Source organism: Camelus ferus, chromosome 34 (genome assembly GCF_009834535.1).
Source record: "Camelus ferus isolate YT-003-E chromosome 34, BCGSAC_Cfer_1.0, whole genome shotgun sequence".
In the NCBI taxonomy this organism is placed as follows: Eukaryota; Metazoa; Chordata; class Mammalia; order Artiodactyla; family Camelidae; genus Camelus; species Camelus ferus.
The window spans coordinates 2036419-2049100 of NC_045729.1; the positions used below are offsets into that span (position 1 = coordinate 2036419).

The 12682-nt window shown below is 40.7% G+C and overlaps 1 protein-coding gene and 1 long non-coding RNA gene across 12 annotated transcripts in view; one reads left to right on the forward strand and one right to left on the reverse strand.

The window, feature by feature from the left end:
* CAPRIN2 (caprin family member 2) overlaps positions 1-12682 on the forward strand; it is a 38546-nt gene that overhangs the window by 23181 nt on the left and 2683 nt on the right. For 4 of the 11 annotated variants that reach the window (XM_032473245.1, XM_032473241.1, XM_032473243.1 and 1 more), the window contains 7 exons: positions 1212-1293; positions 2373-2428; positions 5191-5295; positions 6606-6752; positions 8852-9020; positions 10367-10549; positions 11285-11385. In XM_032473245.1, coding sequence (XP_032329136.1) covers positions 1212-1293; positions 2373-2428; positions 5191-5295; positions 6606-6752; positions 8852-9020; positions 10367-10549; positions 11285-11385 — 843 coding nt within the window. The remainder of the gene's footprint in view (positions 1-1211; positions 1294-2372; positions 2429-5190; positions 5296-6605; positions 6753-8851; positions 9021-10366; positions 10550-11284; positions 11386-12682) is intronic. The other 7 variants (XM_032473236.1, XM_032473242.1, XM_032473235.1 and 4 more) reach the window with 6 other exon arrangements.
* LOC116661341 lies at positions 4739-8169 on the reverse strand. The gene is made up of 3 exons (XR_004317223.1): positions 8091-8169; positions 7385-7389; positions 4739-4749 (listed from the first exon to the last, which is right to left on the reverse strand). It is a non-coding gene; the product is annotated as an uncharacterized LOC116661341 (long non-coding RNA).

Sequence of the window (12682 nt, forward strand, 5' to 3'; positions counted from 1 at the left end):
GATCTTAAATGATGTTCACGGGGCTGCTAGCTTCTGATCTGAAGCACTGTGCTGAAGTCGTTGATAAGAGCATAAAATCTGGTGTCCAGAATGAGTGTGAATCCTGGCGCTGCCACTTCCCAGCTCTGAGAATTTAGGCCAGTTACTTAGCTCTCTACCTCAGTTATTTTTTTTTTTTTTGAACAGTGAGGATAATAGTTCCTATTCCTATTTGTTGTGAGTAATAAAATGAATTAAACGTGTAAGAAGCCGAAAGTGCACAAATGGTATTACTGCTGTATGTAGATAATCAGTAGTTTCCACTCCGATTGTCAGACCCTACCCTGTGCTTGGCGTTAGTGTTCTGGTCGGTGCCCTTGTGTCTAGACAATCATAGGACATTCATGGCCTTTAAGGAGTTTATGTTTCAATTGTGTAAGATTGTAAACTTGTGTTAAGTCAGTAGTTAAATGCAAAATTGTCACACAGACTCTTACAGAATTTCAGAGTAGTATCATATTACTGAGGGATGACGTAGGGAAATTAAAGATTTTTGTGTAGTGAAAAGATCCTGAATTGTAGACTTAGACCTGTGTCTAAATCCTCCTCTACTATTTACCAGTTGTATCATCTGTGGCAAGTCAATTAGTCTCCAACCTTCTACGTACTTTGTAAAATGAGGGAGTTGCTTGCTGCTTCAGATTATTTGAAGATAAATAAAAGACCTAAATAAAGTGATCACCACAGGTGTGTAGACTGAGTACTCAAAATGTCAGGAACATTTCTGGGAGGATCAAGGTAGGCAGGTGGGAGGAGAGAATGGCTTCTTGTCGTGAAAGTGTTAAACAGTATGAGCTCAGTGGTTGAGATAAAATTATTAGACCCTCTCTTTGTTTGGGAATAATAAAAATGAGGGTTCAGTCTACACTAGGATTAATGTTTGTGTTTAAGACCTCAGTCTGGAGTTTTCTTTTCCCAACTTGGCCTGAGAATTACTATTACAGTTTAAACACTTGACAGAGTCTTAAGGTTTGACGGTTGCTTTAGATTTTATTTTTAACTCTTAATTTCTTCTCCCTTAAAGACTAAGTTATTAACATCTTGAGATAGTTGTTAGCTAGATTCCTATTGCCGGTAAGCAAGGGGCAACATCATGAATAATTTAATAGTAATAGCTTTGCCAGCACACAGTAATCTTTGTTTCTATTCCTTATTTAAAATCTTGTCTTTAGGAATCTATTCTGGATTTTGACAAACCTTCAAGTGCAATTCCATCGTCACAGCCGCCTTCAGCTACCCCAGGTAGCCCAGTAGGTATGTCGTCCTTCTTAAGACTTGGAACAAACAGCTGTAGGTCTAACAATTATTTCTTTTACAAGCAATTTTACTCTAAGTATCTTAAGGGTTAAATTATGTCTGTGTTTTAATTCTAAACGTGTCCATATGTTATCAGCATTATGTATGGGTAAATTACCATTATTAGGATGTTAGCATACTTAACTGACCTGTTTGCATTTTAGAGAAAATCTCCAGATTGGTGAATGGAAAAGCACAGTAGCTACTTTTTTTTTTTTTCCTTCTTCTTGGAGTGAATTCTGTCTAGAACTTGTCTGACTCCTTTTGACTCTGTAAATCTAGTGCTGAGGTTTTTGGATCCTATGTATGAGTAAAATGACCTCAGTGGTATTTAGTGCACTGATTAACACAGTAACTAATGATGGAGATTTGAATCTAGTCTGATCCTTCAAACTTTAAGCTTTTTGCTCTATGCTGCTTTATCTCAGGGGAGGAAAGATGTAATCAAAGCCATAGTTGAGCTGTAGTGAACAGTATACACCAACTGGAAGACTGGTACAGTAATTCCTGGGTGAGGTAAGGAGAAGGAAGAGAGAGCAGTTAACAAAAGTGATAGATGCTAATAAGAAGAGACCAAACTGAAACTGTGTAATTGAAAAGTCTGTTAATATACATGATCAAAGAGGAAAAAAAAAAAAAACTGAAGAGATGCATGACCTCTGCTAAGGTTTATTTTGAAACTTGTAACTTAAAGTGTATCAGCTAATTATTACTCATGATAGCTCAGATTTTGTCTTCCAGATTACCCGATCACCAGTTATTTTTTTAAAGCCATAGTTCTCTACTTCTGGAAGCCTTGAAATGCTGCTTTCGCCCATTTAACCTTAAACGTCATTGTGTGTCACGGATGAAACTAGTACCCTGTCCTTCTGTAATCTGTCTTCTTAGAGTTCTAGTGGAAAGTTCATGATGGACTTGAGACCTAGTCTTCCCAGGTTGTGCTATGTTTTATAAAGTATAAACTTTAGTTTCTGCCCAGTTGATATGCATAAACTTTTCTCCCTCAGTAGTTCACTTGTTGACTTCACTCTCTGCAGCATCTACAGAACAAAATCTATCCAATCAAAGTGATTTTCTTCAAGAGCCATTACAGGTAACTTCCCCAGACTAATCTTTCGTTTACTCTTTTTGCTATTCAGGGAAGAAACGCTTTGTCAAGAATGATCAGACTCGCTGGTGCTAACACACCTAACTAAACTACTGAAAATGGTCTAGGGGTATCTGATTGTTTAAAATTAAGTACAACTGGTCATCAAAAGAGTCCCAAATGACCACGGGGAATTTAGAGAAGTTAACGGATTTTGATAAGGAAAGAGCAAATCTGAAGAATTCAGGCTTTGTCTGGGAATCTTACTTGCTATTGTGCTAAGTCACTCCGTATATTGGCATAGTAAAGGGTCTAAAGAAAGAAACTAATTTTGCTTAACTCATGGTTAGCTGGTCCTAGATGCACACATACAATTAGCTAACATTCTGATGAACTAATTTTCACAGAACACACTTAAGAGGTATAAAGGTCATTGATACAAAGATCATCTCTAAATGCCACATTGCATCTCCATCAACAGGAGGTTCAGGGTTTGCTAGTTTTCTGGTCATTACCTTAAAAGAAAAAATTTCTCAGGATTCCCCTGAAAACCTTATGGCAGTTTTCTAGATGTCAGCTGCTTTGACAGGATGTTAAATATTTTGACCAGGTGTTTCAACAGTTGTTGCCTTCCCTTCCAAAACTTCTGAGTAAATACCATTTGTTTACAGTGGTTTATATTTAGTTTGATAAGCATGTGGCTCAGTTTTCAAAACGTGTTCGTTGAACAGGGTCCCTCACCTTCCTCGCTGCTTTGACTGAGGAGTTCCATTTTGTGTGTTCCAGCTGTGAGGTTCCACATGAGGCTTTCAGTTGACAAGTTAAAATTTTTTTGATAAACCACTAATCTAGTTTGGTAGTTCTCGGGGGCAGGCCTATGGAATGGCTGCATCAGAATCACTTGGGCACTTGAATAAAAGTACCTACAACTGACCCTTGAACAACACAGGCTGGAACTGCTCTGGTCCACTTACATGTGGATTTTTTCCCACTAAATATAGCCAGTACTACACGATCTGAGGTCGGTTTAATCTGAAGTTGTGGAGCTGTGGGTACGGAGGGCCGACTGAGGGACCTGAGCATCTGTGCATTTTGGTGTCCATGCCGGGTCCTGGGCCAGTCCCCTGCGGATACTGAGGACAACTCTGTTGTTAGGTATCACCTGAGACCTGCTGGATCAGAATTTCCAGGGGTGTTGTTTAGTCCTCTGCACTTTTAATCTGCTCCCCGGGTGGATCTGCACATCCATTTTTCAGAACCCCTGGCCTCCAACATGTTTACTCACCAACACTTAGAACAAACTCTAGCTGATTTACTTAAAGAGCAAAAATTTGGAAGCAAGAACTGCCATAATTAATGGAAAGAATGCTTATTTTTTTATGATGACCTTTTAACTAAAATTCAAGTCTCTTAAGGCTTAACTGTCAAGTGGCCTAGGTTGCCTTAACTTCATGTCTGTGAGTCTTTCTGTGGTGACAGAGTTAGTCACGTCCCCACAGCAGCTGGTCCACTTATGTGGGGCAGTTGTCTCGTTGTAATGAGAAGGCCAGAGGAAAGGCCTACTTTTAGAAACACTCCAGTTTTATAATAGTTCTAATAATTTGGTCAGATCTAAATTTTACCTTTTTTTTTTTTTTTTAGGTGTATAAAATATTCTAAAGGATCTCAAATTTTTTTTCATGAGACCTTTTAAAAGTTTGTCCCCATCTCCTTCCCAAGAAGTGGCATATCATGATGGACACTTCTGGAAGGTCCCTGAAACATAACTGCTCTGCTGTTTGGTCACCATTAATTAGTTTCCAGTTTATCCATTTTATTACTTGGGCTTCTGAGAACCGCAGTGCAGCATTTAGATAAAAGGAGTGGATTCATTGACACTTCAGACCTTGCGACTGCTCGCATTTTATGGCTCTCTTACTGAATCCCTGTTGTACCATAGAGTTCCTTCCTGGCTACTCTGAGTTTTTTTTATTGGTTACAGTTGTTACAGCTTTAGTTCCTACTGTGCTTTCTCCCAGTTTTTATTTTATACATACTATTAGCTTTAATTTTTTTCAGAGGTTCTCTTTTTGGCAGGGGAGGTAATTAGGTTATTCATTCATTTATTTAATGGCGGTACTGGGATTGAACCCAGAACCTCGTGCATGCTAAGCACATGCTCTGCCACTGAGCTACATCCTCCCCGCCTAGCTCTAAGTTTTTGTTAGAATGTTGGTGCCGTTGTGATTGATGTAGAGCTTAGCTTTTCTGCTTCTGCCTACATCTTTAAGACACTGAGGGCACTTAGAGTAAAAGCATAGCTGTCATGGTCCCTGGCAGACCTGTGCCTAGAGCGTTCATGTGCCCTGGGCTCCTCTCCCATTGAACTGCTGACGAGAGCCTGATGGAAAGTCTAGCCCCAGGTTTCCAGGGCCAAGCATCTTGGTAAGTGAGAATGAGATTAGATGTGTAGCTCTGGAGATCAGACCTGGAAAGGCGAAGTCGCTGACTGCTTGGGTTTGAATCTCAGCTCTACCACTAAATTTTAGTGTCATTGTGGGTAAATTACTTAATTTTCTTTGCCTCTGCCTGGTTATCAATGAAATGGGAATAGTTGTACCTACTGCACAGGGTCATTGTTAGGATTAAACATATGAATATGTGTGAAGTGTTTAGCATAGCGTTTGATACTAGTGGTCAGGAGTAACATACTAGGAAGCCCAGGGCCCAAGAGATACAAAGTGAACCAGATGTGCCTTTTACAATGTTTTATATCTTCCTGTGTCTAGGCTGCTTCTTCTCCAGTTACTTGTAGCTCAAATGCTTGCTTGGTTACTACCGATCAGGCTTCTTCGGGATCTGAAACAGAGTTTATGACCTCAGAGGCTCCTGAGGTAATAAGAGACCAATTGTCCTAATTTCTTTTCTGCTTGATGAATGGCAGCTTCGGCGTTTCTTGTGAATTACAGGCATGATCGGTTTACTGATTTAATGCTGATACTTGACTAATGTGTTGCTTTCTATAGCTCTTGTAGTCCTGGAACTTACACAGGTAACTCCATTGTGACTTTGCCATGTAAATAAGACTCAGTAGTGAATGGCTTTTTCAGATACACTCAATATGTCTAAATTGCTAATGGCAAAAAAGATGAAAACTTCTAGGTAGGATTAAGTATCTCACTATATTTATACCAAAGGACTCCTTAGGAGAAAAGTCTTTTCATCTTATAACTGAAGATTCGATAACTTGATAGTGTTTATATTAGCACTGACTCAGTTGGAATGAGTTATGTTCTCTTTTGGCTAATTCTGCCAAAAGAATTTTGACAGTATTATGTTTCTATTTCTGGTTCTAAAGTGGTAGTTATTGCTGAGTTTGAGCAAATCCTTGAGATAGATATAGCATGATGGGGTGCTTTTTTTGGATTAATTTAGCAACTCTTATTTTTTATTACTATTTTTTGGGATAACTATGATACAAGAATATGTATCCATTGTACAGTATAAGAAAATAAAGATAAGCATTTCGCTTTTCTGATGTTGACTTGGTCCAAATGGAAATTACTTGGCTCCATATTTTCTGAGAGGAGGTGTTTGCTACCAAGTAAACCACAGCTGTCTGCTTTGTAATCTCATTTGGATTGTTGTTGTTTTTTTTTTTTTTCCATATCTTTTTAAGGATCTGGCTTTATAATCTGTCATATTAAGGACTTGCTTATTATCTTAGATAAGCATTATTTCAATTAGCTCAGGTTTGGTTTTCTTTTTTTTTTTTAGGTAACTGGCTTAGGAATCCATTAGCAAGACTTTAAAATAGAGAAAAATTAACACTGACTAAGTAACTAACCCAAGGTTTTCCTTAAACCTAATTCTTCTGTATAAATTTGGAAGGATATTAGATCCGGAACCGGCAAATGCCACCACAGGGTTTGAAAAGGGCTAGATGCTGAAAAAGCTCAGCTCCTCGTCCGTGAGACTGATTAATGGCGAGGCTCACTTAGTCAGCAGGCTGTGCAAAGCGCATGCTGGTGTGCACCCTCAGCAGCTGAGATTTGAAATTGTAAGCAAAAGCTGTTCTTTTGCATTCCTGTGTCCAAATGTCATCCTATGGAACTTGCTGACTGGCGCCGGTCGGGGGTTTAGTGTAAGGGAACTGCTTGTTTCGTGGCAGCTGATTGGCTGATACTGCATTTCTCCTCCCCAGGCAGCGGTTCCCCCAAGCAAGCAGCCGCCTTCTCTAGCTTCTCCAAATCCTCCCATGTCAAAGGGCTCTGAACAGGGCTTCCAGTCACCTCCAGCAAGTAGTAGTTCAGTAACCATTAACACAGCGCCCTTTCAAGCCATGCAGACAGTGAGTATGGAATGTCGACGATCACCGTTCATTATTCCTGTTAAAAAGCCATTGTTTCTCTTACATCTAATACTGGGTACTATGTGAAAAAATTCGCCTTTCCTGTTACTCTTATTTGGGCTGGTAGAATTTGCATTTGTCCAGTGGAAATACTGTTGGTGATGGAAAAATACTAAATCCAAAGCCTCAAGACTTTTGAATGGGTATTTTATCAGAGCTTTTTCTCCTCTGAAAATTAGTAGTAAACAAAGCTGAGAATCCATGTTAAAGAAAGGAAAATGTGGGTGAAAAACATAATTTTTTATAAATCGCTTAATAATACTAACCACTACTAATCTCACAGTAGTAGCGATGGTCCGTGGCAGCAATAATGTGAAGTGCAGGACACACACCTGGGTGTTCTGTCACTGTTGAAGCTTTCATTTGGTTTCTTCATGGTCTCATGCTGGCTTTTAGAGAATTGTTCAGATGTGTGTGGTATTTTGAATCACATATTCCTCTACAAATTGTATTTTAAAACTTTTTAAAAACATAACATACAAACCTAGTTGTGACATTTATTCTCTAAACCCAGAATACTGTAAAAAAACAGTTCTTTAGAAAAAAGCAAAAAAGTTTTAGCCAGTAAGCACTTTTCCTGTTGGTGCCTAACGTCCCACTGCAGGGACTTTGGGGCGATGGGGGTGGGGAGGGGCCAGTGGAGAGGCCGTGGAGAGCAGGCATGGTGCAGGGAGATGGGCTGGTGGATATAGACCCCTGAATTCGCTAATCTTGTCACTTCCTGCCTGGCCACCTGGAACAGCGTAGTGTCCTTGTTCCCTGTCTCTCCCCGTCAATCCTTCCTACCCAGTGTTGCCGCATTGGTTTTACTAACTTTTTCTTATTCCTAATTAAAAGCAAACAGTGTCCTATTACAGAAGGAAATAGAAAGCCCTTTGCCTGACACTCGGTAGCTTTCTGAAGTCTGGTATGACTTGCCAGACTGGTCCTCTGGGTCTGCGTTGGGCATTCTTGTCGCAGTACGTGTTTTGCTCACGCCAGTCTGTCTTCTCTGCCTGTTTGAATCCCGTCAAGTGCAGATTGGTTCTCATTTGTTTGCTCACTCATTTATTCAAGAAACAGGGATTTATGAAGCCAGGCACTGTTCTCAGGGGTTGTAGCAACGGAGAATAAACAAGTCTTTGTGCTTAAGAAGCTGACATTTTGTTATGGGGGTGGGACGGCTAGAGAGAAGATTATTCCTGTATATATTAAATCAGGTGCTGCGTGTTGTGTGGAAAAATGGAGCAAGGTAAGCGGTCTAGAGAGTAATGGAAGTGCTGTTTTATAGCTGATGACCAGTCTGGACAGATCATTGCCTGCCACGTGGTTGAAATTCAGAAATGGCAGAGTTTTTCATTCATCTTTTCTGAAAAAGTACCCCCTTCCTCTGTATCGCTCTCATTCTCAGGAATGATATAATGGTAATGTAAGAGCTGGAGGGTTTACCTTTTGTACGCGTTACATTCCATTGTATGTATGTACCACATTCTGTTGATCCGTTCACCTGCTGATGGACGCTTGGGCTGTTTCCACCTTTTGGCCGTTATGAATAATGCTGTGAACACTGGTGTACAGATATCTCTGTGAGTGTCTGTGTACTCAGTGGTCTCTGCTCTCAGTTCCTTTGGGTGTATGCCTAGAAGTGGGGTTGCTGATGGTCATTCTATTATTTAACTTTTTGAAGAACGACCATACTATTTTCTTCAATGGCTGCACCATTTTACATTCCCATCAGCAGTGCGCAAGGGTTGCAATTTCACCACAACCTCACCGACACTCAGATTTTCTGTTTGTTTTTTTTTTTAATACAGCCGTCCTAATGGGTATGAAGTGGTATCTCATTGTGGTTTTGATTTATATTTCTCTAATGCCTCATGATGTGAAGCATCTTTTTGTGTGCTCATTGGCCGTTTATCTTCTTTGGAGAAATGGCTGTTCCAGTTGACTCTTTGCCGATCAAATAGAAGTTTTTGAATGTTTCAGATTTCTACTGAATGTCACTCTTGATCCTTGTCTGTGAAACCTCCCGGATGACTCGGTGTGTCCTGTTGTTTAAGGTATTTAATGTTAACGCTCCTCTGCCTCCACGGAAAGAACAAGAAATCAAAGAACCCCCGTATTCATCTGGCTACAATCAGAGCTTTACTACAGCCAGTACACAGACACCACCCCAGTGCCAACTGCCAGCTATACACGTAGAGCAAACTGTCCTTTCTCAAGAGACTGGTAAGATCTTTGCACGTGCTGCTTTGAAGACCTAGATGGCGGCTAACTGAATGGGAAGCAAGTCTGTAGTGACGCTTGAAAGGCTCTTTCCTGACTAGCCAGCGTTACCGCTTCACACGTTACAAGTGTTGAGAAGCACTTAACGCCTTTTCCTCTGTTGGGTTAAGTTCACCTATCACTTCTAGCTGTTGTAGAGGTAGACCTTCGATGGTGGTTTAACCTCGAAGTAGACTCTTATTTTTAAGTCTAGTTGCTTTGATTACCTTTGACGGTGACAGAGGCACCCAGGGCACTGTCCAGATGCTTTTATGAAGGGTTTGGAACCATTCTGTTCACTGTGTTAGCACCGACGGCTGGCTGCCTGGCCTCTTCTCTTTTCTTCCCTCATTTGATAAAGCACTGATTAATGGGAAGATGTAGCTCAGTTTCCTTAGAGATGGGGGACCCTTTTGATCTTACGTGCTAGTCTAATACGTACGTGGAACAATAGGCAACTTTGTAATTATCTCCCAATTTAAGAAGCACCTGGAAATTTTTAGTGTTGGGATTTCAGGCCCCTGTTGAGTTTTCTAAAACCTAAGTCTGAGCAAATAAATTGAACATTCTGGGTACTTGGTTAATCACAAGAGGTAGTAAGTGTAAATGCCTGGACCCAGTCACAGATGGCCCCATTCTGTTCTTACCTGTCCTGTGGAAACATGCGGCAGGTGATTTACATAAAGGGTATTTTTGTCATATGCCTTTTCAGTGACAGTATTAATAAAAATTCATTTTCTTTTGCTCCTTGATCTGGAATATTTAGCCTGTTTTTTCTTTAATTTTGGTGAAATATGCATAACATAAAATTCACCATCTTAACCATTTTTAAGTGAGCAGGTTTATGGCATTAAGTATACCCAGACTGTTGTGCAGCCATCAGCACCGTCCATCTCTGGGCCTGTTTCCTGTTCCCCGTTTAACGCTGACTCCCCACCCCCGCCCCCAAGCCCTGGCACCCCCTCTGCTCCATGAATTTGACTGCTCTAGATAACAACCTTGTAGTAAGTGGAGTCATACAGTGCTTGCCCTTTTGTAACTGACCTGGTCCGTTCCGCATACTGTTCGCAAGGTTCATCCGTGTTGTGTTGTAGCATGTGTCAGAATTTTCTTCCTTTTTAAGGCTGAGTAACATTTTATTACTTAAGTAGCTAGAGATGTATCTATCTCTGTATACACATACGTATATACAACACCTGTTTTTTAAAAAGGGAGAAAATTGTATTAAAGGTTTTGATGACTTTTAAATATAAAGAATATTCAGTTTTTATGACCATTTAACTCTTGGACTCTAAAACTGTTTCCTTAAGCAGCAAGTTATCCTGATGGAACTATTCAAGTAAGCAATGGTAGCCTTGCCTTTTACCCAGCACAGACGAATGTGTTACCCAGACCCTCTCAACCATTTGTCAGTAGCCGGGGATCTGTTAGAGGATGTTCTCGTGGTGGGAGATTACTAACCAATTCGTATCGGTCCCCTGGTGGTTATAAAGGTATGCTCTGAATAACATTTAATTATACTCAATTATTTTGTCTATTTATTTACGTGACTCAAACTATTTTTACTTCACCTTGTTCCTTTCTGTATTTGCCGTTTGTAATGTCTAGTAGAGAATTTCCTCTTTCTGTAAAATACAGTATTTCTAATACATCCAGTGTCTGTAACCGAGGAACTTTTTGTGTGAAAAGCAGATTGATCGTGTGACTGCAGTGAAAGGTTGAGCATTTTATAATTTTTTGTTCCGGGGTGAATTTTTGGTTTCTTATTTGAATAATTTCTTTTGTTAATTGACTTGACGGGCTTAAAACCTGTCATAGTTAGACAGTGCCCGCTTCACCTCTGTTTCTCAGAGTGTACCGCAGATAAAAACACGGACTTGGAGACTATGATAGTGATAGTCCCCAGTTAGACGTGGTTCCAAGCATCCTGGTCGCTGCTTGCTTGGTATTAGCAGAAGTGCTCTGGACGGAGGCCTTGCCCATCCTTTCCCAGCCGCACCTGCACCCCAGCAATAGTAAATTTCTACAGTTGGCTTATTTGAAGCCTGTGATACTTTCTAAATGAGTATTTTACTGTGGAAACAATATTATAGCGTTCGCTTAGAGAAGGCATGAATCTAATGATGGCATTATAGGATCAGCTTAACTTTTAAAGTGGCGTAGAACAGGTTATGTAAACGTTTAGAGTAATTTTGCCCATAATTTTATGTAAGTTGTTTATTTATTAGGTTTTGATACTTATAGAGGACCTCCTTCGATTTCCAACGGAAACTATAGCCAGCTGCAGTTCCAGGCTAGAGAGTATCCCGGAACACCGTATACCCAAAGGGTAAGAGTAAGTGTGATAATTGAGCAGCGGCACAGCTGTTGATGTTAAGCCGATGATTAAATTACAGCAGAGTCGTAATTTGCTTTGTAAAGACACTCTTAGTTTTAGAACCACTTGTAAGTACCCTGAAGAGTGGAGTTGGAAGCTTGCCTGATAACCCAAGGAGGATGAATGACAACTGCCTGTCACAGGGAACTTGGGAGCTCTGAAGGACTTTGTTAAGTTTGCGTTAACTCGTTTACTCCTAGGGGTTCAGAAACAAGCTAAATAACTTGTCCAAGGTCCCTCAGCAGACAGATGGTAGAGCGAAGAGTCAATTGCATGTTTCTTATCTCCAGAGCCCGTGGTCTCCGCTTATAGTGCCTTCCGTTGAACTTTCCTAGATGTCACATATAGGAAAATCCTTTCTGATAAGTTCAGTTTTGGGGGTTTATTCTTGACTTGAATAGCTCAGCAGGTTTTCTTTACTATCTGCGGTTAAAGACTGACAGGAGGATGTCAGACTTCCCACCTACACTTTGGGAACGTCCTGTCAGTGATGGTATCAATATATACTATCAGCATGTTCAGTTGTGAAGCTTTACCAGTCTTTAAGTATATATATATATATATGAATATGTATGAATATGTGTATGGTGTTTTACTGAGTTCTGTTGGTAATGTGTAAATCACCTACACTCGAAGAGCTTCCCGTCCCGTGAGGTGGGGCAGCTGTCCGTGCGGGGGCAGTATTGCAGAACACAGCCTGGAGAACACAGCAGGCCCCCTCAGTGCCCTGGGTCTGACCCCCGGCCTCACCACTCCCTGCCCGTGCTGCGTGCCCCTCCCTGGGCGTGTTACTGACACTTTCCAAACTCGAGTTCCTTATCCGTTAGAGGAAGACTTACCTGTGTGAACCACTCATCTTACCCTAAGGTGTTGAGGATTACTCTGTGGGATACTCTGCGGATTAAATGGACCGAAGTACCTACGTGCTTAGCTCCGCAGTGCCAGGCATGCAGCGCTGTTAGCGCCCGATCGTCGGGCGTGGTGTGCGGAGGGAGCGCGCTGATCAATACAGACTTCAGTAGTGGAACTGTCCGTTCATATTACCAGTATTCTAGTACTTTTGTGTGCTGCTTTAAATTTCTTTCTGAGAAAACATAAGCTATTAGTGACAGTGGAGCTGTTGGGAGGAGGACTAGGAGCCTGCGGTGGGAGACTTTTTATTATTATTTTTATTGTATGCTTTCTTGTTTTGTTTAAATTTTTATTACATGTATTAATCTAATTACACCATGAATTATTCTTTTCATGA